Here is a 25,592-nt window from a genome sequence, read left to right as displayed (position 1 = left end):
GGATAAAGGATGTGATGAGGATGGCAACGTGGAATGTATGCGGTGCAAATGATGAAGGAATGTGAGAGAGAGAGAGAGAGAGAGAGAGTTTAGGCGCTTGAGGATGCAAAAGAGGGCACATATGGATTGAATGAGACCAAAAAAAAAGATGAGAGTGTGAGAGAGTGGGAGTATGGAGTGGGTATACAGGCATACCCCAGTTTAACGATGTAATTGGTTAGATAAAACCTCATCATTAGGTGGGGTATCATATATTGGAGTACTTTTAACATGTAAATCAATGTGGACCGTCTATCAGCCTTGGGTTCCCCCAAACCAAGTCCAAAACACACCCAAATGAGCCCCAAAACAGGTTTAACAGCTATCTAAATGGCCAAACAGCTGTCAAGGAAGCTAACCTAAGCCTAATACCAGTAAATAACTCACTAAAACCAACAAAGAAAGCCTGAAAATCATAAGGAATAGGTTAGTAAATATCAAACATCTGCTCATCACTTACTTCTTATAAGTCCATGTCCAGTCCTGGTCATCATCCTTGCTATCACCCCCCAAGCTAGGGGACATGTGGTGCTCCCTTACACTCAATCCTCCTCCTCAAAGCCCTCAAACCTCATCTCCAGGGTAAAGTCAGAGGGGGGGGGGGAACCTGGAGAGGTGGGGTGGTCGTAGTGGGAGACTGATGCACTTGCTCTGGGGGTGTCGATGGAGTGCAATGCGATGTGGCAGGTGGTGGCGACGAGGTGTGATGCAATGGCTCAGACGGTGACCATGAGGTGTGATGGGGTAGCCATGGAGTGCAATGCGATGACAGAGAAGGTGGTGAGGGAGACAGCTGCGACGACCAGTGAGGTGGTGAGGGACACCACTGTGATGAATAATGAGGTAGCTATGGAGTCAGTTGCGGTGGCTCACGTCGCGGTGAGGGCGACAGAGACAGTAGCCGAGGTGGTGTGGGAGATGGAGTCCGGGATGAGGAAGGGAGCGATGAAGTGGTGGAGTGCCTTAGTGGAGACACAGGTGACAAGGGAGATAGAGATCACCTGGAGGTTAGGTCCAGCACTACGGGCCGAGCACGTCTTCGGCAGGAGTTGTCCCTTGGTGTTTCTCTGCTAGTTGAAGGTTGGGGAGATGCTCTGCTGGTCGAAAGCTGAGGAGATGCTCTGCTGGTTGAAGGCTGAGGAGAAGCTCTGCTCGTCGAGGGCTAGGGAGATCCTGTGTGACTTGCTGGTGCGGTGGGGGCCTGCTTGAAGAAGGCTGTGATTGGAGTCTGCCTGGCCACCCACTTCTTCCCCTCCATCATCATCCTGTACACTTTCATCCCCTCCTCAAGCCAATTAGCTGCATCCCTGCTTCATCCTGAGAGGGGGTCATGTGTGTGTATAAGCTCAATCATCTCGTCCAGCTTCGTTAGTATCTCCTTCAGGATTTTTATATTTAGAGCTCGCACTTCAGGGATGACCTCCTGGTGCACCCACTAGATCTCCATATTGAGGAGCTTCTTGTTGCTGAGCTCCTCCCTGTGGCTCTCAAGAACCTCCTCCACGTCATCCTCGTCGACCTCCCCGAAGTCCACCTCGTGCAGCAATTCCACTATGTCCTGCCACACACGCTGTGCAGGCGAAGCTTGCATGCTCTCAGGGAAGCCAGTGAAGGAGTGGACACACTCTGGCCACAGCTTCTGCCACACACCATTCATGGTGGCCTGGCTAACCTCACTCCACGCTGCTGTAATATTCTCTAAGGTGTGGCGTATGTTGTAGCCCTTCCAAAACTGCTACACTGTTGTCCTGTCATCACTGTCACAGGCCCTCACCAACTGCTGCATAGTGTGGCAGAGGTAATAAGCTTTAAAGGCAGCGATCACCCCCTGGTCCATTAGCTGCAACAAGGACATGGTGTTGGGGGGCAGGAACACCACCTCTAAATTGCTGGCCCATTCCTTCATTGCGGGAGGGTGGCTAGGCGCGTTGTCTACCACCACAAGAAATCTGTTCACCAAATTCTCCTGCGAGGCATACCTCTTCAGCACACGATAGAGGTATGAGTGGAAATATGTCGAACAGATATCAGAAGTCAGCCAAGCCTTCTTGTTTGACTTCCAGATAACCCCAAGGTTCTCTTTAACCCTTCATGGGCAAATGGGGTCCCAGCGGACCCCAGCATGTTTTTAAAATGTTGCCATTAAGCCTTTTTTTTACTTTCACAGCCTGGTCTCTCATGACTTTTACTGTAGATGGTTATTTTATATCCTCATAAAATCTGAGCAAAAAATCTCGCACGATTAAGGAGTGACGTTGCAATAAATATCAGTGGGGTCCGCCAGGACCCCACCTGGCCTTTCGTCTAATTTTTTTTATATAATTTTTTCAGATATTTCAGATTATAAACATTAGGACAAAGTCAATACCAGCAGCAAAGTTTTATGCCTCAATGGCAGTGGCAGAAGGTGACAGAGAAGAAAATTATTCAGATGGTGATTTATCTGTATCCGACACTGATGATTATGAAGTGCTTGGACGATCGGACAGTGAAATTAGTGTGAGTAGTATTGAGTCTCTTGTGAGCGCTGATGATAATTCTGAAAATGCAAGTAGTGGTGGTAATACAGAAGATGCTCAACAAGAGGATAAAAAAAGAAATTGTTGTACCAAATTTGAACATTATAGGGATATTTTTATTTTATGATCATGCTAATTTACTTTACATATGAACTTGTTATTATTTTGAGAACCTGTTCCAAGAATACTGACAATCAGACATTCAAATAAGTGCAGAATCAATACTTTCACACTCAAACTTTAATAAAATAGTGATAAAATGAAAAAATGTTGTTAATAATACAAAAAATAAAACAGAAAGGGACACTTGGTGGGTTGGTTCCACATGCCATGTTCTGGGCAACATATGTACAAAGTTTAGTAGATATAACTTTATGAATATGGCAGAAATACATTTGGGGTCTGCCGGGACCCCATCAGCCTTCCGTGTAACTTGGTAACCCCTGGCCCACGAAGGGTTAACCTACCCCACCAGAGCCCTGGGGTTCTTGGAGTGGTAAACAAAGGGCAGCTTCAACTTGAGGTCACCCTCGGCGTTGCCCCCAGCAGGAGTGTCAGCCAGTCCTTCGAGAAATTTTGAATCCTGGCGTAGACTTTTCCTCTGTTGCAAGATATGTCTTAGAGGACATTTTCTTCCAAAAGAGCCCAGTCTCGTCAAAATTCATGACCTGCTTTGCACTGTAGCCACCCTCCGTGATGATGCGTTGAGTTCGTCAGGAAATGCTGCTGATGCCACCGTATCTGCACTCGCCGTCTCACCGTACATCTTCACGTGGTGGAGGTTAGCTTGCCTCTTGAACTGGTCAAACCACCCATGGCTCGCCTTAAAGGTCTTGCTTTCATCAAGATTCTGCTTGACCTTTATTTCATCCCACAGCGAAAGAGCCTTAGTCGATATAATTGCCTGGTTCATGGGTGCCTTGCAATGGTTCTGATCCTCCACTCACATGCGCAACATTTGCTCCAGTTCCTCCATCTCAGGCGCTCGCTGGCAGGTCATACAGGAGGCAAATAAGGTTGGAACCTCCCCAGCAGCAGTCTTAATGGCCTCCTTCTTCTTGATGATGGTGGAGACAATCGACTGGGCCTGGTGGTGAGCCGATGTGATAGCACCTGCACTTCACCTTTGTCCTAGTGCTTAAGAATTTCTAATTTCATCTCTAGTGACACAGTCTTATGCACACGCTTCGCGGGAACATCACCAGCACCACCACTAGCAAGCCGCTTACCACATGATTAGGGCCTCCACTAGCACCACCACTAGCCCCACCACATGCAGCTCCCTTACTGGACATTATAACACTTATTTTGGCCAAAAATTACACAATATCGCACTCCACACACGATAAGTATCACTGCTGTACTCATGGCATTGCTTGAATACAGTTACCATGCACTACAATAGGAGCTTGCATAATGTTGGTGGTGCAACATGATGCGTGGTGGGCGAGAATAAGCGAGTCCTCACTCTGAGATGACCGGTGCGAGAAGAAGGATATGGGCGAGGACGGGGTAATCGATGGCTGTGGGGCCTGTGCAAGCATTTCTGCGCATGCTGGGAGGCTGGCGGGCCCAGCTGGCTGCTGGAACACACGTGATTCAAAATTTCAGCCTGTTGCCTGTGGACTCGACGTCAGAGGACCCATCATTAAACCAGGGCTCTGCCATCGGGTATCGGGATGTGGTGGTATTTGTACCCCCATCGCTAAGCCGGGGTATCACACCTAGGGGTATCGTATATCGGGGTATCACTGTAAGTGCAGGAATAGGTGAGAATGAGAGGGCAAAGGAAGGTGTATGTAATGTTGTGTGCAAGAAATGGACGGAGAATATAAGAGAGTACCGGGTATAGATCACTTGTTTCATGAATGTAATGTTGTGTGCAAGATATGGAAAGAGAATATAAGAGAGTATGGATCATTTGTTTCATGGATTGTGTAGATATGACTGAAAGTAGGAATACACCGGAAATGCCTAAATCGTGTTCGTATGAGATCAAGCACATGCCGCAATTTGAGAATTACGATTTAGAAATAACTAATCTTATGGGCAAAATTACTTATGAGTGTCATTTTGGAAAAGTTGTCCCCCTTACTCCCAAACTGACATCAAACCAGTCACCAGCGAGTTCTAACAAACTGGAAAAGAAATTAGTACAGCATTAAATGGAACGAATAATACTAAAAGATTCTTACCTGACTGACTGACGACACTGTCTGAATGGAGGGGGGGGAGGGGTTCCTCCTTATTACCTCTAACTTCTGGGTATAAGTTAATGCTGTCTTTTTCTTCTTCTTCCCCTTCCACAAAGAAGTTGTAGGCTTAAGAGGGTTACAATTGGCCATGGTAAAACTAGGCAGGTGCAGGAAACCGGGGGGGGGGGGGTCCTCTTGTAAGCCACACCAGAACCATTAGCCAAAAGAGAGGAGACAATGCATGAGCTGGAGCCAGGCAACGGGGCTCTCTCATGTACTCACCGTTCATGCTTGGTGCTGGAGGGAAATGGTGTAATTGGCTTAAAGTAAGTGCTATGTTTGAATGATTGGTTTAGTATTTGATGGAGACCCTATAGAGTGGACTGCCAATATTTTCAGCTGCTTGTTGACTGGACGGCTGACGTGGTGGCATTTTGGCGCAAACACCTCACAGCCAGGGTGCTGCCTGAGTCAGGTGACTGCAGATTCATCTAAAAATGTCTTGTCATGCTGTGATACATGGCTGGTTGATGAATAAAACAATGCTTTAATTTTGTTAATTTGAGCCACAGTACTGAAGATTTCCATTTTAATTTCCATCTCTACATATGTAAACATTTAAATAATCACCAAATTATGCTGATAAACCAAACTGTTGGTAGCCGCTGTTTCCAGATTCAGCTAAAAATACATCTCGTAACCTGCTGTGATACATGATTGGTTGTTGAATAAAATAATACAGTAAAAGTTCTGTAATCCAAATGGCAGGGGAACGAGGGTCTTTCAGACTATTGGTTTCTTCGGACTATTGGAAGGGACCTCTGAAAACATTAGAAGTACCGATATGTACACTCTGTCTATCTATCTATCTATTGCCAGACGTCTTAATCCCGTACGGGGTGGCCACATACAAATCGCCTTCACGTTGCCCTGTCCCCCGTCATTTCATCGCCCTGCTCCCAACTCACACCCTTCTCTCTCATATACCTCTCCACCCCATCCCTCCATCTCATCCTCGGCCTCCCCCTCCCTCTCCCCCCCTCCACCTCACTCACATACACTCTCCTCATCAGTCTCTCACCCTCCATCCTCTCCACATGGCCAAACCACCTCAGTGTGTTCCTCCTAGCACTTCCTATCACATCCACATCCACACCACAACACTCCTTTACATCCTCATTTGTCAGCCTGTCTCTCCATGTGACTCCACAGGCTCCTCTTAAATAACTCATTTCCACTGCTCTCACTCTTGACTTGTGTCCTTCCAACAGCATCCAAGCTTCACTTCCATACATTAGAGTTGTTATCACAATACTGTCATGTAGTAACTTTTTCATGTCCATGCTCACTTCCCTGTTTCTTATCACTGCTTTCAAGGAACCGCAACCTTTCTTCCTTGTTGTACTCTTTCAAGCACTTCACCCTCCAAACTTCCATCCTTACTCATCACATTACCCAAGTACTTAAACGTACTCACATTTTTCACTTCCTCACCATCCAGCCTCACTGTACATTCACTGACTTCACCTCTTTCAAAGACCATCACTTTACTCTTCCCTACATTCACCTTTAGATTCCATTTCTTACACACTCTCCCAAACTCATCCACCAAGCCTTGCTGCTCCCCTTCGTCTTCACTTAACAGCACAGCATCATCTGCAAACAACAGTACAGGGAGTTCCCAAACACTACCCTCTCTCACTAGCGCCACTCCAACATCCGATGCCCTACCTTGTATCTCTTTTATTACCCCATCCATGTACAGATTGAACAACCATGGAGACATGACACATCCCTGTTTCAACCCAGCCTTCAAAGAGAAAAATTCACTCAGTTCACCATCCAAACACACTGCAGCCTTAGCACCATCATACATACTCTTCACAGCATTCAACTACTTCCCATTTGCTTCATATATTCTTAATACTTTCAACAATCCTTGTCTATCCACCCAGTCATGTGTTTTCTCCAAATCCATGAAGGCCGCATACAACTTCTTTCCCATCTCTAGAAACTTTTCCACTAGAGATCTAAGAATTAATATCTGATCTACACAACCTCTTCCCTTCCTAAAGCCTCCCTGTTCTTCTCCAACTAATTCCTCTGTTATTTCCCTAACTCTGTCAATAAGTACTCTGCCATACACTTTTCCTATTACACTAAGGAGACAAATGCCCCTATGATTACCACACACTTCTTTTTCCCCTTTTCCTTTGTACAAGGGAATAATTATACCTGACTTCCAATCTTTTGGGACTCTACCCTCCTCCCAGGCCAATCTGCACATCTTCCACGTCCATTCTGTTACACTCACAATCACTGATTTCTGCCCAGGGGTGTCTCCTTCCTAACCCTGTATACCCAGGGAAGAGGGGAGGGGGAACAAAACCAACTCCAGCCACCTCTACCCCAGCTCCCAACCTCCCCCATACCCCTACCCAACCCCCCCACCTGTCATTCTTAACTGGCAGTTACATCTCAAGCTGATTTCATGCTCAACACTCTTGGTCCTGCTACTAATACATACATAAAACACTAGGATATGTTAAAAGAATATAACTATCAACATGCTACAGCAAGAAATTAATGCATTATGATGTTGACAGTAAAACAAAAAAGTTAACAACAGATACCTCAGGCCTCATGTGTTCAGTGCACTGCTTTGCAAACACACACACACACACACACACATACACACACACACACACACACACACACACACACACACACACACACGCACACACACACACATGCACACACACACATGCACCGCTCGCTGGTGCAGTGGTAACGTTCTCGCTCGCCATCTGGTGGACGGGAGTTCGCGCCTCGCTCAGGTTGCGAAAAGTTTCACTGACGAAGTGGGTGGTTACTGTCCCCCTTGAGCAAGGGGACGGGTGTGTGGGTGTGTGAAGGTCACAGCCTTGCCCTTAGATCGGACTATATGAGCTTTCAGCTCCCTTCCGGGAGGGTAAAAGCTGACGATCACGACCATCAAGTGATCCTGACCGACCCGGTGAATTACACACACACACGCACACACACACACGCACACGCACACACACACACGCACACACACATACACACACACACGCATACACACACACACGCATACACACACACACGCATACGCACACACGCATACGCACACACGCATACGCACACACGCATACGCACACACGCATACGCACACACGCAAGCACTCGATGCATGAGGCCTAGGATGGCCGTTGTTTGCGTTTTTGTTTAACTGTCGTCATTATAATGCATTAATTTCTTGCTGCAGCGTGTTTATAGTTAGCCTATATTATATACTTTTTACATATCCTAGTGTTTTATGTTTGTGTATTAGTAATGTGATTATAAGTGTAAAGTATGAGGTTAGCCTGAGATGTAACTGCCAGCTAAGAATGAAGAGTGGGAGGGTTCGGTTGGGTAGAGGTATGGGGGAGGGTTGGGAGCTGGGTGAAGCTCGTTTCGTCTCTCCTCTCGTCTTCCCTGGGTATACAGGTATACCTCGATATACAATACCCCTAGATGCGATACCCCAGCTTAACGATGGGGGTAGAAATACCACCATACCCCGCCTAACAATGGATTTTGATTTTTTTTTTACTGATTTTGATGATATTTTAAACTAAAATTGTGTGTTTATGTTGATTTATAAACTGTTTTTGATTTAATGTGGCTTAGTCATAGGTGGGGTGAACACTGTCATTTTGTGGTACAGTTTACTAAGCCTTATTCTTCACCAATATCCGTGGTCTTAGCACTAATCTAAATTCAGTTTATTTTTTCCTACAATCCATATCCCCTCTGGCCCTATTCCTCACAGAACCACAAATCTCACCCTCTACCGAAATATCCCCATTTTGTGTTCCTGGTTACCATCTCCTCACAAACTAACATAACAAGGGCGGCACCTGCTGTTATATCAAATCTCAATATACAGTTGGCACTATTTAAAACTTCACTTCATCCAGTTTTGATTACTCATTGTATAAACTAAATTTTCTAAATATTACCAACTATATCTGTGTAGCCAATCGCTCCTCCAATGCTTCTTCAGAACCCAGTGTATTTGACTCCACATCCACGCAGTTGAGTAACCTTAACCTTGCTCTTATCACCGAAATTACCATTTGGGGTGATTTTAACGTACATAATGTTGAATGGTTATTGCATTCCACCAGGACTGACGATGCTGGTCTAGAGTGCGAGCCGTCTGCAAAATTGTTTAATCTCATGCAGCTGGTAAAGCAACAAACCAGAATACCAGATAATCCTAACCATAAGGCCCATCTCTTGGATCTGTTCCTGACAAATACAGTAATCACTCCAATATCCGATGTAATAGAGCCATAGGTAGGTCCGGATATTGGTTCTGTCCGGATATTGGGCCCAAGCTTATGGACTTGTACTTATGGACCCTAACTCAGAGAAACACCTATACAACTCCCTCTGGACATGCATAGCACCTATTTAAGACCCAAATCACACCAATAAGGCACATAAATGACTGAAATAAATGCAAAAGAAACATAAAATGACGGTTTAGAAGTAGGTTCATACAATAATAAACATTCTGGTGGCTGGCTCCTGGACTGGTACTTATGGACCCTAACCTAGCCTAACTCAAAAAAACACCTTTCTACTGCATGTGCATAGCTCCTAACACCCTATTCACACCAATAAAGGACATTAAAGAGTGAAATGAGGTATGTATAGTATGGAAAAATGGACAGTATGAAACATTCTTATATCCGGATAGTGGGGATGTTCGGATATTGGGCGTCCGGATATTAGAGTGATTACTGTAATCCAGATCAATACAGGATTGAGGTAATGTCACCACTTGGATCCTCTGACCACAATCTCATCAAAGCTCATTAGTTAGCCCCCCAAAGCTCCACGTTCTGAACCTGTCAGGGTGACCCAATGGCACTTTGACAGGGGAAACTGGGATGGATTTAGAAATTATCTTGCTGACATTCCACGGCAGTTTTTCTTCTCTAGTGACCCCTATTCTACCCAGTCCCACATTTGTGACTTAATACTAGGTGGAATAGATTTATTCATACCAAGTCAACAGGTCACTAAAAGACTGAACTCTCCAAAATGGTTTGATAGCAACTGTGCCTGAGCAACAGCCCAAAAGTCATTAGCATATAACTCTTACTTCAAATCAAAAACATTTGAATCACTCTCTCAATTTAAAATTGCTAGAAACCATGCAAAAGCTGTAATAAATCTCGCTGAATCAAACTTTCTTCAAAATCAAGCATCAAAACTACTTAACAACCCTAATGACAATAGAATATTCTGGTCAACTCTCAATTCTTTCAATAATAACTTTAACAAATCATCACCCACTCCCTTACTAAAATCTTCAGATGGCAACATTACAAATGACCCGTGTGGTAAAGCAGATATTTTTGCCAGTATGTTTGCCAGAAATTCTACCACTGAGGAAGTCAGTCAGAACATCCCAGTACTAGAGCTTGACTCTCCCAAAGTTCTATCTATCTATCTATTGCCAGACGCCTCAATCCCGTTCGGGGTGGCCACAAAGAAATCGCCTCCACGTCGCCCCGTCCCCCGCCATTTCACTGCCCTGCTCCTAACTCACACCCCCCTCTCTCATATACCACTCCACCCCATCCCTCCATCTCATCCTTGGCCTCCCCCTCCCTCTCCCCCCCTCCACCTCACTCACATACACTCTCTTCGTCAGTCTTTCACCCTCCATCCTCTCCACATGGCCAAACCACCTCAGTGTATTCCTCCTAACGCTTCCTATCACATCCACATCCACACCACAACACTTCACTTAAAATCCATCATAGACAGTTTACCTACCAACAAAGCTCCAGGCCCAGATGGAATTCCTCCAGCTGTTTTGAAAAAATGTTCCCCAGAACCTGCCTCTGTTCTAGCTAAATTATTCAGACCATGCATACGTACTTCTTCATTCCCTAATCCATGGAAAGAAGCCAATATCCACCCAGTTCCAAAGAAAGGAAGTTTCTCTGACCCCTCTGATTACAGACCAATAGCTGTCACATCTTCTCTTGGTAAAGTATATGAAATTTTAATTAATAAGCACACAGTTAAACATCTTGAATCCAACAACTTAATTAGTGATAGACAATATGGTTTTTGCCATGAAAGATCCACCATTGACATACTCAATCTCCTGGCTCATACCATCCATCAATCAATCGACCTACATGGAGAAACTCATGCAGTACCCCTTGATATTTCTAAAGCTTTTGACAACGTATGGCATCGTTCCCTGCTATCCAAACTCCTTTGCAATGGACTAATGTCTTTTGTTCCTCTGCCTTCCTCATATCTCAGCAACAGAAAAATAAAAGAAAATGATGTATATTCCAATTTCCACTCAATTAACGTCGGCGTGCCGCAGGGATCTGGTCTGGCGCCAAGCCCATTCCCGGTTCATATTAATGATCTCTTATCTGTCACCCACAATCCCATCCATTCATATGCAGATGCCTCAACACCTCATAGTATGTTCACATTCAGACACCCATTTACAAAGTCTAATATCTCTAACTCTCAACTCAGTACAGCCATCTCCATAAATCAAGACTATCTACGATCAGTGAATGGGGACAAAACAACCTTGTCACATTTAATGCTAGTAAAACCAAATATATACAATTTACTAATAGACAGATACTGCCAGATTCGTATATTACCTTCAACGCTACTAATATTTCCATCTCCAAAAGTATTGAAATTCTCGGTGTCTCATTTAACAATGCCCTCAGCTGGACCTCTCATGTCAGATCACTTTTTTAAACCACCCCAAAGAAACTTGGATTATTGTACAGAGTCCGTAACTTCTTCACTGACGAGCAGTTAGCTATAATTTATACGAGTCATGTGAGCTCTCAGCTTGAATATTGTTCACCCTTGTGGAATGGATGTGGAGAGGTTGCATTAAAACAACTATACAAAATTCAGAACAAAGCTGTTGGTATTATTAACCCTGCTATTATAAATAAACTACCTCCCTTACAAGTAAGATGGAATGTTGCCTCCCTTGCATTATTTTACAGATATTTTTATGGCAAATGCTCAGACAAAGTTGCGTCCATTGTGCCACCTCTCCATGCCTTCCCTTGTGCTACACAGGCATCTGATAGCGCTCATGACTGGAATGTCACAGCCATATTGCAGAACTTCTGCTTATCAGAATTCTTTCATTCCCCGAACTGCACCTCTCTGGAACTCGCTTCCTCAGGGTTGTTTCCCTCCAAACTTCAACCTACAGCTGTTCAAGTCCAACTGTTACAGAGATTTTATGAATGGAGGACACCAGTGATCTGGTGTATGGACTATTTTTTTTTTATTCATTGGTTTTTCCTTCCACTGCTCTATTACCCAGTATTAAAAAAAAAAAAAAATAGTAATGTGGAGCATTTACCAGCCTTGGGTTTCCTCCCAAACCAAGACCAAAAACAAGTTTAAAGCCAAATGTCCTAACAGGTATAATGGAAGCTAACCTAAGCCTAACATCTGTAAATAACTCACTGAAACCAACAAATAATATCTGCAAATCGCCAAATATAAGTCTGTAAAAAATTAAGCTTAGTAAACCACACTCAACCCCCTGCTATCGCTCATTCAGCTATCGCGGTTACCTGCTATCGCGCACACATCAAATGCACAACCATACATGATATCACGCACCCCAAGACCGCTATCACGCATCGAGTTTGAAGACAGGATAAGCGAAACTTATTCACACGGCACTTCATACGAGGTTTGCAGAGGATACGATGGTTAATCGGAACGTTAACGTGGTAAAATTGCCGACGATACCACAGGCATTTGGAATGCATCTGAACTGATTCCTGCCGAGGATACGACAGGCAAAACAGTGTGACCAAAACCCAGGCGACTAGACAGAATATATCGTACTACAGCATTGAAATTTAGCCTAACACTGAATACTTATTAATACTGTATTTTAGAATAAATATCAATCGTTTTGAAACCCTTATAATGAGTTAATATTTCCTATGCTGAGAAAACTGTGATGCCAATAAAGTAATCACATGTTTACAACTGAGACAGGGCTCTGGCAACAGTATGAGGAACATGTGTGACAGCGTCCAAGTTTTGTTCCATTTAAATCTTCCTCGGCCGTTCCTGATACGATGTACCGTGTGATACCCCCTTTAGCTGTGGACACTAAGAAATCATGGAGACAGCTAAAGAGATCTGGCAGCAACTAAGTCACTCCCAAGCCTTGGAACCCTTCAAACCACCCACGCCTTAATTCTTATAAAAGTTTGATGGCCTTTTATGTTGTTTATTTATTCATTATAATGTTATTATTAATATAATAATGCTTTATTTCATGTTGGAGGAGAGATTGGCAGGAAATCGTAGGCATAAAGTGGTTAAAAGTTAGAAAAATGGGCCACCGAAAAACCAATTAGAAATTTTCCCATTGATTGTTCAGTTCAGCTATCACGTGCGTTTGCTGTAACCAATTAGGTGCGATAGCAGGGAGCTGAGTGGATACCCAAAAATGATAATGTTCAGCCCACTTATGGCTAAAACACATTAATCGGAGTCTAAAAACAGTTTATAAATCAACCTAAACACACAATTTAGTCTGAAATGTCATCAAAATCAGTGAGAAAAACCAAAACCCATCGTTAAACCGGGGTTTGGCCATCGTTAGGTGGGGTCTGGTGGTATTTCTACCCTCATCGTTAAGCCAGGGTATCGCATCTATGGGTATTGTATATCGAGGTATTACTGTATATATATATATATATATATATATATATATACTGTATATATATATATATATATATATATATATATATACAGTATATATATAGTACCCTCGCGTCCAACACGTGTTTGTCCAGCACGATTCACGTCCAGCATGGAGAGCAAAAAATTAGTACAATTTAATACGATTTAAGTACTGTAAATCGGGTGCGTAAGCATAACACGGACGGAGCTCCGAGAAGTGGGCAAAATCCACAGAGTTCGCCTCTAGCGCGATTACCTCTGGTCCAACACGGTCATACTGGACGTTCCTGTGACGCTGAGAGACAATCAAAACTTCCGATCAAGTAGCCTCCCTCGCCCGCTATTGTGACGTGATTGTGATGTCGCCCAATGAAAAACGCTTCTGCTCTCACGTGATGTTTTGTTTAAATTTCTCCCGCCACAGCGCCACTCAGTTGCATAATTCGCATTGGATGGTGCTTTTTTTTTCTTGCTGCATTTTCTGACCTTGGTACTGCATTTTACTCAGCTCATGATGCCTAGGAAGCCTTCTGAGAACCCCAAGAAGTTGCGGCACCTCCCTCAGGCCACCAAGCTAGAATTCATTGAGAGGCAGAAGAAAGGGGAGAGGAATTTCGAAGGATTAATGAGGGAGGTTGAGGAGCAGCAGCCATTACCCACTAGTGACGCCAGCAGCCATCCTCCGGCGACCCAGTAGGACTACCTACAGCCTCGAATACCACCTTCCATTCCCAACAAGCCCACCATTATCCTAAAAGGTTAGTTATCATTCATAGTACGGTACCATTCATTATAATTACAGCATTACTAATATATGTATAGGTATATGGTAAGTATACTCGTATAGGGTGACTTTTCCTAGGGTTGCTGACATAATTCATTTTTCCCCATAAGCTCTGTTGTTTGTCCAACACGTTTTTGGTCCAACACGGGACCCATGGATGACAATATTACTGTGTTGGACGCGAGGGTACTGTATATATCCATCCATCCATCCATTGCCAGACGCCATGTATCCCAAATGGGGTGGCCAAGGGCTCAGAGTTAATTGTTTTACAGGGAGGGGCACTAATCCTCCACCAACCCCACTTGACGTAGGGATGCCAACAGCATCTGGTGTTCCCTGGTGGTCACCCATCCAAGTACTAACCAGACCCAATGTTGCTTAACTTCGCTGATTGGATGGGAAGCGGTGTACTCAACGTGGCATGGCCGTTAACAGTACCAGTATATAAAATTAGGCATACCAGTTAGATTAAGTCAACTTTTTACAGTGGTCCTGACATTCCATGCCCACCATGTTTACCGGTACGGTACATCATATTAACAACAATTTTTTTCACGCTGACACATTATAAATACCAAACATGAACATAAATGCATGTATTCATCATTATAATACATGATTATTTAACATTAATTTATAAATACAATACAGCCAATATTTTCAGCCGGTTTTGCCTCAGATTCTCCCAGTTTCTCTATAACGTACAATCCAGATCTGGGGACACTGGCCAATACTTGTATGCATCTGCAATGGAAATTATACCCTACCAAGAGAAGCTCTATTTCTTGAGGATTTAACTAATCAGAAAAAACTGTAGCATGTAGTGGTATGTATTTGTATCAAAATACCATAGCAAAGAAGGTACAGTACTGTATGCCTCTGAATAAAAATACTCTAGCATGCTAAGGGTATGCCTGAATAAAAATACTGTACTGGTAAAATTATCGTTTAAGCCCTCAACTCTCTTTTATTTTTTCCGGAACCTACTGATTTTAGTGTTTTCTGTAGGATTTTGATTATCGATTTTACCACAAATTACCGGTACTTGTTTTCAAGTTTTGCCCCCACCCTTTCCCCACTTCAACCAACCCAAAACAGGTATTTTGTGATATAGTCGTCAATAAAATTCATACAAAAATCACTAATATATGTTAAAAAAAAGAACTATATATTTGATTAACTGTGATTTTTTCATTAACCTAACCAATCAAACTTAACCTTTATATAAGGCTGTGCCGTATGAACTGAAGTAACTTTAAATTTTTTTTTATTAATCTAACCTAACCTAACCAATCAAACCTCACCTTGTATAAGGCTGTGCTGTATTAACTGGACTAACCTTAATTTACACTGAATTCATAAAACCCATAGTCACAAATCGGGCGTCTGCACTGGACAGTCGCCATAGCTGGACTAAATTCAAATTCATATGAAGGGCCTCCCATTCCTATTTGGGGAAATTAGGTTTGAAATGATTGGCCTAAAACAAAGGAAATTGTAAGGAGGTCGCTTACTGGCCATAGTCCATGATTCATTCAAAATTACCTCCCTTCACATCGGGTTGCTTATTGGCCGCTGCTTAAGGCCAGTTAAGCATGGTGGAAACTAACGTACACATGCAATCATAACTCACCAGATCTGGCTGCGACAAGACCAGCTTCTCACTGAAATTTCTGATAATAAAAAAAAAATATATATTGCCATTATTACTGAGTTGCAGTGGTAAGTGATGGTACTCCTAGTTCTTGTCATTGACAGAACTATCGATTGGCGAACAGAATAAAAATGAATTCCGTTAGGGGCTGAAACGATAACAGAACGAAATACCTAATGTTTAAAACAACAATATCCAATAATTCCTATTGATGCAGCACACAAGACAATGGTGGATGAAACGGCTACCTCACTGCACTCACTTTCAGCTCGTCTCTCCATCCACATTCTGTCAGACGCTGTCTCAACATATCTTTCAATCTTTCTTTTTCTCCTGTTTCAACAAGTTTTTGATTGATGGAATTTTTCAGCTGCGTGCTTCTCTCCGACATGGCTGAGGAATGAACACAGTGACAGCAGTGTTTGTGTTTGTTTACACGTCGTCAGGGTAAACTCCAAAAGCCCCGGGACATTTCCCCGTCAAAACCATGGTCAAGACGGTCTCTGCCAGTGAGTCCGGACGGCCAACTCCTTGGGCTCAGATACGGGCACGGGCCTTGGGTTCTTTTATTCTGGACCGGGCTAGAGCATGCAGATAAGGGATAGGGCTTAAACACGGCTAACCAGTTCCACACGTATATTGCCTTACAGAATACAACAGAATTTACACACTAGTGCATGGACAGTTCTGTATGGGTCACAAGTATAATACATGACACAGCACTATACGCATAACACAAACACAGTATAGCACACGACACTATCTATCAATATATCGCAAACAATATAGTTAAGTCTGATTAAAATGCCGGGAATAGTCACCGAGGGCATCACAACACCCTCAGGAGGAGCCTACGGAGGGGGAGACGGAGCGCGCCCCGACTCCGGATGACAGGGACGTAAGTCCGCCCTGGTCGCGCGCCCCTATGACTCGAAACTCGCCCGCCGCCACCATACAGGAAACGGAGACTACCTTGCGGGCGAGCTGACCCTCGACAGGATCGGGGTGGAGCTATTTCCTCGGCACCAAGCAGCACCCCAGCGACGGCCAACAGCCGTGCCCTTTGTGAGACGGCCAGTAGCCACTCAGCCCTTCAGGAGACGGCTGGCAGCTGCTCCCCATTAAGAGCCACGGCCTATAGCCAGGCTCAGGTGACAGCCGGTAGCCGTGCCCCCAAAAGGCCACGGCCTGTAGCCGGGCCACACAGCAGGAGACGGCCGGTAGCTGCTCCCCCATCAGGTGCTGCTATTCCCCCCCACAGGAACCAGCGATGGCCGGTAGCCGCGCTGGGGAGAGAAGGGTACATCTCCTCTCCTCCTGTAGTTGCCTCAGAGGACACGACACAGGCGATGGCCGGTAGCCACGCCCGTCGGCAGGAGATGACATGTCCTCTATATAGAGCCTCGGCGATGGCCGGTAGCTGCGCCAACAGGCAAGTGACAGCCGGTAGCCGCACTTCGCCTGTGCCTCCGTCAGGGAGTCGGGCCCAGGCGACGGCCAGCTGAAAAAGGGGTTAGTGGCTACCGGCTGTCTCAGGGGCACCTTCGAAGGGGCTACCAGCCATCTCCTGACGAAGGCAGGAGCAGCTACCAGCCATCTCCTGAGGGAGGAGTGAGTGGCTACCGGCCATCTCAAGAGCACCTTCAGAGCGGCTACTGGCCATCTCCTGACGAAGGAGGGAGCAACTACCATCCGTCTCCTGAAGGAGTGGTGAGCAGCTACCGGCCGTCTCAAGGGCACCTTCAGAGCAGCTACCAGCCGTCTCCTGACGAAGGCAGGAGCAGCTACCATCCGTCTCCTGAAGGAGGGGTGAGCGGCTACCGGCCGTCTCAAGGGCACCTTCAGAGCAGCTACTGGCCGTCTCAAGGGCACCTTCAGAGCGGCTACCAGCCGTCTCCTGACAAAGGCAGGAACAGCTACTGGTCGTTTCCTGAAGGAGGGGTGAGCAGCTACTGGCTGTCTCAAGGGCACCTTGGGAACGGCTACCAGCCATCTCCTGATGAAGGCGGGAGCAGCTACTGGCTGTCTCCCAAGTGAGGGGTGAGTGGCTACTGGCCGTCTCTAGGGCACCTTCAGAGCAGCTACTGGCTGTCTCTTGATGAAGGTGGGAACAGCTACTGGCCGTCTCCTGAAGAAGGGGTGAGTGGCTGCTGGCCATCTCAGAAAGGGCGCAGCTACCGGCCGTTGCTGGGGTGCTGCCTGGAGCTAGAGTAATAGCTCCACCCCGATCCTGTCGAGGGTCCCGCAAGATAGTCTCCTTTTTCTGCTATGGTGGCGGTGGGCACGGCCCGGGCGGACTTATGTACTTGTCGCCCGGGGTCGGGTCGCGCTCTGTCTGCTCCTCCATAGGCTCCTCCTGGGGGTGTTGTGTTGCCCTCAGTCGTTATTCCCGGCATTTTAGTAGCCAAGATGTTGCTCGACGTTTCCCATACCGTAGCTCTGGTACGAGTTGGAGTTGCCAGTTTGCCTGCTGCTTGTGAGCGTAGTTGTTTCGTAAGTTCTATCTATTGCCAGACGCCATAATCCCGTAAGGGATGGCCATTTGACTTTGAGTTAGTTATTTTACGGAGAGGGGCACTAACCCTTCACCAACCCACTTGTTGACACGTAGGGAGCACGTATGGTTTGGTTATACGGTTACCACCCAGCGTTATAAATGGTTTCTTGGCTTACAGGAAACCATTTGGCTTGTCACTCAATGTAAAGCCACCTGTAAAGTAAAGAAAAGAAATAAGAAGTGAGAAGTTATGCATTAATTTTTTTGCTTTTTTTCTCTATAATGTTTTAGTTACGTGACTGCTTGTTAAATTATGTCATTTACTGTAATTTAAATTTGTATATGTTATGCTAGGTGTTTAAGGGTTGGCTTCCCGTTCCTTGAACGCCTAGTAAGCAACTGGGTTCCCTTTCTAGACCGGAGCTTAGAAAAATAATAGAGAGTACAGAAACTCAGGGCAACATTCTTACACGTATATTGGTAAATTCTAGATGTGGAACAGGCAGACGTCACAAAACAGGAGTCTAGACAATTATATGACATGTACTGAAATCATGGGTAGTAATATCATGCAGGATACTGTTTGGACAATAGTTCTGGGTCAAAATGAATAGCACAATGAACAGCACTTGTGATGTTGGGCAGGAGAATTAGTCACTGACACATTAGGGAAAATCTACACTGTTATTAGGATGGGTGGCTCGGTATTAGGTCTCATGTTGCGGAAAACCTATATATTACTATAGCCGAGGTACACATTCGCTGAGGTCACTGTAATCACCGCTCGGCTTTTCCTCTCTGTCACTGTTTCACTGGTCTACATTTCCGTCACTATATCACTGGCAGATCTTTGACTTAATTTCCCCCTAAACATCTTAACACGCTGCCCTGTATCTGTCACTGCTTCACTGTCACGCACTTCCACTATCACACTGTCGGGACTGGGTAGTGTGGCGGCATTGGCAGAGGGCGGCGGGAGAGCTCACAGCCCGCGGCTCCTGATGGGGACTGAGCTTCGCCAGGGGCCTCTGTGTCCTGCGGCCACGGAATCAATCGTAGGGACGTCCTCTCTCATCCGGGGCTGCGTGCGGTGAAGGACCCCGCACTGTCGGGGCTGGAAACTGGAGTACGGCTCTCGGGACGGGCCAAAGAGTTTCCTAGAGCGCTCACTCAGGGGCCTGATAGAGGTCGAGTGTCTCCTGCATCTCGGTGGGGAAAGGTCTCTCATGGGGGTCCTGGGGGCGGCCTCGGGGGCCCGTCGGCTGCAGTCTCCTGCCATCGGGGACACCGTCAGGAGCGGGCTGCGGCGTCGGCCTCGGTCAGAGTCCGTCAGGTAGGTTCCTTCTGGAGCCAGCTGGGCAGAGAATAACCCTGGGGATAGTACAGGGCCTCGGGGCTGAAACCTTCCTCCTGAAGGTTGCCTCGCTCATGGCGGACAGCAGGGTCATCTGCACCCCCGCCTGTCGGCAGGTCTGATGGCAGATCGCCCTGTCGTAGTGGAGTCACAGGGGACAAGGGGCTTTGGTGCTCCTCCCCAGCGCGGCTACCGGCTGTTGCTGGGTTCCCGTGGGCAACGAAATGAGGGCAGCTGCTGGCCGTCCCTTCGTCATAGGCGCGGCTACCGGCCGTCATTTGTGCCCAACTCCCCGACAGGGGTGCAGGCGAAGTGCAGCTACCAGCCATCACTTGCCTGTCGGCGCAGCTACCGACTGTTGCTGAAGTCCCGTGTGGAGGACGACGTGCTGATGAGGAGCGGCTGCAGTCCATCTCCTGCCGATGGGTGCGGCTACCGGCCGTCGCCTGTGTCGTGTCCTCTGAGGCAACTACAGGAGGAGAGGGGACGTACCCATGATTGTATGGATGAACAGGTTGCTGAAGCACTGTACAGAATGGAGCAACTTGGCAAAGAGCAGTACTCAAGGTATGTCAGTGATGTGCTGGTGAAACGAGAGGAATCCATCCACAGCACAATCAAGAAAAACAAACTTCCACTTTTCAAGCGACCACATACCAGCACTCCCTGCAGAAAGACGACTCAGTTGCAAGAAATGAAGAGTGACTGTAACCTATTCAGCCAACTCTTCATTGCTGCTCAGGTCCGTGACACAAACTTAAAGGAGTTTTTCTCACATGAAAATCACCCTTGGCCACCAGCATTGTCACTGAATGGGAGACTTCGTCTACCAGGAAATAAAGCTGAATTGTTGACTTGCATCGACCCAAGCATTCAGCCAGAACCACCATCACACTTTGATGCAAAGATTTGCGATGGAGCTGCCATGGTGCATATCCTACCACATGAAAAGCAGTGTACATTTGGCGAATACAGTGACAAAATCTTCATTCCTTGGACAGAGAGGCAACTACAAAGCAGCACTCGAATTGACATTGTATGGGACAGATACTGTCCAGACAGCTTGAAGGCAACTACCCGTGAGAAACGAGGGAAGGGGGTACGCAGGAAGGTGCTTCGCAATGCCAAACTTCCCACGTCCTTTGCTGGGTTCTTGCAGAACGACACAAACAAGGAAGAACTTTTTGCTCTGCTCTCAGAAGAAGTAGCCAACCATGTCTACCCACCTGAAAAGTGGGTATACATTACCTCCAATCAACCTGAATGTACTATGGACAAGAGTGACCATGAGGAGGCAGACAGCAGGATTTCTTTGCATGTGTTCGATGCCCTAAGGAAAGGTGCAACATCAATTCTTGTCAGAACTGTTGATACAGACGTGGTTGTGATCCTTGTAGGAGTTTTTTACCGTTTTGTCACTTGGTATCCTGACTTAAATCTGTGGGTTGGATTTGGTGCAGGGAAGCAATTTCGGTACTACCACATCAACTCTGTTTGCTTGGAACTTGGTGAAGACAAATGTCAAGCACTACCCTTCTTCCTTGCTTTCACTGGATGTGATGTAACATCCCAGTTTAATGGTAGAGGAAAGAAATCAGCCTGGAAAACCTGGAAATCACTCCCAATTTCGACTGAAAAGGGTTTACTACAGCATCATCCTCAGCATTCGTTCCTCAAGAAACATCATCTCCGGTATTCAGGTTAATTGAGCATTTCACCTGTACCATGTACGACAGCACGACTCACCATAGCAAGGTTAACGACCTTCGGCAAGACCTCTTTCCTAACAGGGTGAAACTAATGGAAAGGCTACCACCAACACAGAATGCTCTGCTCCAACATGTCAACCGATGTGTGTACCAGGCCAGTATCTGGACACAGAGTCTTAAACCAGTCATTGCTGCCCCTAGCCCAGCTGGTTTCTGTTGGTCCAAATCAGACACTGGGTGGCATCCCATTTGGACCACAGTTCCATCTGCTGCTGCGTGCAAAGAACTAATCAAGTGTGGCTGCAAGGTGGTTCCAATGTGTGTTAAGAACTGCAAATGCGAAAAGGCTGGTCTGGCATGTACAACACTATGTCAGTGCCGAGGTGATTGTGAAACATGAGGAGCCTTCCTTTTCCTTGAGTTCCTCCAGAGAAAATGTGCATGCAGAGATTGATGGAGGTAGTCCACGTAAACAATTCTTGTAATAATAGTGCAGGGATGTCGTAATAAATAGGAAGTAGTCTGCTTAACGCCACGATAGTCACATAGGTTAAGACCTACAGTACATATAGAATAGTGCTATGCTTGTCTCATCATATTATAACTAAAGCATGTATGTAAATTTTTGGTTTATTGCAATATTCTCTTTTTAAATAAAGAGCTACTTGTCCGACAGAGTTTACATAACAATTTTGATGCCAATAATTCACATATAAATTACACCCGGTGAACTGAGATCGTGACCCAAATTCAATATGGTTATTGGAAATTTAGGTTGAATGGCAAATATGACTTCCTTAAGTCCATTAACAGAAATTTAGACAATAACAGCACATTTTGTGTTGAAAATTATTAAGGAAATTGAAAAAGATGGCGAATAGTACAGTTTGACCTTTGACCTTGACCTGACCCTGACCTTGACCTTCAAAATCGGGTACCCTCCTCCAAAAAGTTTTGCTTTGGTCTTAAGTATATGTGTGCCAAATTTGGTGCTTTGGGCCAGCAGGTAACGATCATTACCATAAGCCACCCCACTATACTACACACCTCTTTTTTCCCCTTTTCCTTCGTAGAGGGGAAGAATTATACCCGACTTCCAATCCTCCGGAACAACATCCTCCCGGGCCAAGCTGCACATCTTCCATACATTCTACTACTATCTCTCCCCCATGCTTCAGCATTTCACCACAGACTCCATCAATTCCTGGGGCTTTCCCCATTTTGACTTTCTTCATTGCATCCAATACTTCCGTCCTACTGATTTCTTCCTCTCTTCTAACCTCCCGCCATCTCCCAGCCACTTATCCTCACATCACTTTCATGCTCCTATGTTCGTCAGTTCCTTAAAGTGTTCTCTCCATCTGCTCACTTTTTCTCCATTCTCCACTAGCGATCTACCATTTTTATCTTTCATTCGCCAACAAACTTCTCACCTTGTCTTACTCTCTTTACCTCTTTCCAGGACATTTTCTTACATTCCCTTCAATTTACACTCAAATTCCTCATCCACTTTCTTCTTACTCTCTCTTACTAATCTTCTCACCTCTATTCCTCTCTACATATAGCTCTCTCTTCCGTCACAACTTCCTCCACGCCCCTGCTTCCCATCCACTCTATATATGCTTTCTTCTTTTGCGCCACAGCTTGTCTCACCTCTTCAGTCCATCATGCTGTTCCTTCCACCCCCATTCGTCTTCTCTTCACCCAACACACTACCTCACATGTTGCACAGATTTCTTCTGTGAATACCTTGCACACACTTCCACCTCCCCCATCTTCTCCAAATCATATACAGTATACCCAATTGCTTCTCCACTTCTCCCATATATATACTCTGTTTTTTCCCATCTTCTCGCAACCTTTCTACCCTCTTTGTATGGACACTTACTGTCCTTCTCCCCTTCTATTCCTCCATTGCATTTGAACCTTGACTTTAGCAACCACCATATGGTTTTCAGAAAGTCCACTCCCCCAACCTCTGTATGCTCTTGCATCCATTACTCATATCTCGTCCCGTCACCTACACACACATAATCATTGCCTTGTTCATTCAGTTCACCACCCACCCTTCTCATCATTTGCCACATATACCTGTGGATCATTTTGTGTCTAAGGAGGGTATTGGCTATCATCAACCCACTCACTGCACAAATGTCCACTAGAGGACTGCCATTCTCATCCACTTCTGCAGGCACACCTCACTCACCAACAACTCCATCCACCCTCACATTCCCTACTTTTCCACTCTTTTCTCCAATAAAAAATACTCTCCCCTTCCTTTCAAACCTTTCTATGCACACTTCCACATTTGCCCAGAATCTCTTTCACTCTACTTGCACGATCTTGCATTGGCGCATACACACACACACACAAACATAGTATCCCACATTTGTAGTCCTACTTTCAATCTTACCCACACAATCCTTGAGCCAACTGATCCATACTCTCATAATCTTCCATCTCACACACACAACAATACATACTCCTTTTGCCCTCTCATTCTCACCTACTTCCGCACATATACCCCACCCATACTCCCACACTCTCCATTTAGTCTGTTATTCCACTTATGTCCACTTTTGCATCCTCAAGCACCTGGACAATCTCTCTCCCATCATTCGCACCTCTTACGTTCCATGTCGCAATCCATACCATGTCCTTTGTTCGGTTCTTAGTCGTCACCTGTTGGTCAGTCCAGGTGTTTCTTGTTTGTGTTTCTAATTACTTCTATCTATCTATCTATTGCCTGATGCCATAATCCCGTTAGGGGTGGCCATTTGACTCTGAGTTATTTGTTTTACAGGAAGGGGCACTAACCCTCCACCAACCCACTTGATGACACGTAGGGAGCACGTAATTGTTTGGTTATATGGTTACCACCCAGCGTTGTAAATGGTTTCTTGGCTTACAGGAAACCATTAGGCTTGTCACTCAATGTAAAGCCACCTGTAAAGGAAAGAAAAGCAATAAGAAGTGACAGGAAAGATGGGAGAAACAGGAAGAGAGGAGGGCAAGAGGCACTAACCCTCCGTCAACCCACTTGCAGCCACGTAGGGAACATGTGTTGGTTGGTTATGAGGTTACCACCCAGCATTGTACATTGGTAAAATATGTTATCCCATTGTCCATGTATTTCCTGTGAATGATAATTTATAATCAATGTTATGCCAAGTTTTACTAAACAAAAGCCATATACTGTACTGTACTTCCGTCTGGTATATACTACAGAGATGAATATCATTAAGTGCCATTATAAAATACAGTAATCCCTCAACTATGCGGACGTCCTTTATCCGAACAATCCATTATCCAGACGCAGTGATGTAGTTGTTCGAAACCATTATTCATACATTTTTCTGTTTTATCAATACAAACTGCTTGTTTGCAGGTGGAAGTTATGGCCAAGCAAACATTTTTGCTTGGTGGGCTTTTTTTTTTTCACTGCAGAATATGGCCCGGCAGTGATGATTGCCTGTCAGTTTGATGGGTCTGACTACCATGGTAACTGCTTGGCTGTGGTTGCAGTAGTTCCCTAGGTAGTCTGGCCACGGTCCCGAGTCCCTAAGGAAGGCCACGGACAAGACCGGGCTTTCCCACAGGGCTCTCAAGGAGTGTATGTTGTGTTATTGGCACAGGCTATTGTGTGCAATGCAGTCTTCCATCATGTGCTTAATAGTATGGGGTGCTGTGTTGCATCCTGGACAGGTATCATCAACGGAGTCATCCAGCCTCTTTTATTAACTGAAGAGGGCTGGATGATGTCAACAACTCAGCCTGGCCAGGTGAACCTTGTCCTCACAAGGGAAGTAGGATTCAGAAGGGTGGATATCAGGAGGTCGTGCATGCAACTGTGTGTTGTCTTTGAGTGACTGAATGGAGCAGCAAGTGATTTTGAGCATGGATATGCTTCTTGTAGCTGGTTTGAGGTGGGCAAGGGGGAGAGATGACAGTATTTGTGTATGATATCATGTGTTGGTCATTTTGATGTTCCTTGGTGTGTAAGGATGTGCTGCCATGAAGTGTAGTGGATGGTGGTT

General features: G+C 45.5%; 1 protein-coding gene and 1 non-coding gene across 2 annotated transcripts in view; both read right to left on the bottom strand.

Annotated features, from left to right (window-relative positions):
- The window catches only part of LOC145412593 (transcription and mRNA export factor ENY2-like), a 44,963-nt gene extending 28,529 nt beyond the window's left edge, over positions 1-16,434 (bottom strand). Inside the window, exon 1 of the mRNA XM_080282504.1 lies at positions 16,258-16,434. Coding sequence (XP_080138630.1) covers positions 16,258-16,386 — 129 coding nt within the window. The 5' untranslated portion in view covers positions 16,387-16,434. The remainder of the gene's footprint in view (positions 1-16,257) is intronic.
- LOC145412726 (5S ribosomal RNA) lies at positions 14,656-14,774 on the bottom strand. The gene has a single exon (XR_013899637.1). It is a non-coding gene; the product is annotated as a 5S ribosomal RNA (ribosomal RNA).
- Positions 16,435-25,592: the final 9,158 nt, after the last annotated feature.

Source organism: Coenobita brevimanus, chromosome 93 (assembly GCF_032717465.1).
Source record: "Coenobita brevimanus isolate Jiangsu-jjx chromosome 93, ASM3271746v2, whole genome shotgun sequence".
NCBI classification, from domain to species: domain Eukaryota; kingdom Metazoa; phylum Arthropoda; class Malacostraca; order Decapoda; family Coenobitidae; genus Coenobita; species Coenobita brevimanus.
This window is presented reverse-complemented; position numbering and strand designations above follow the sequence as displayed.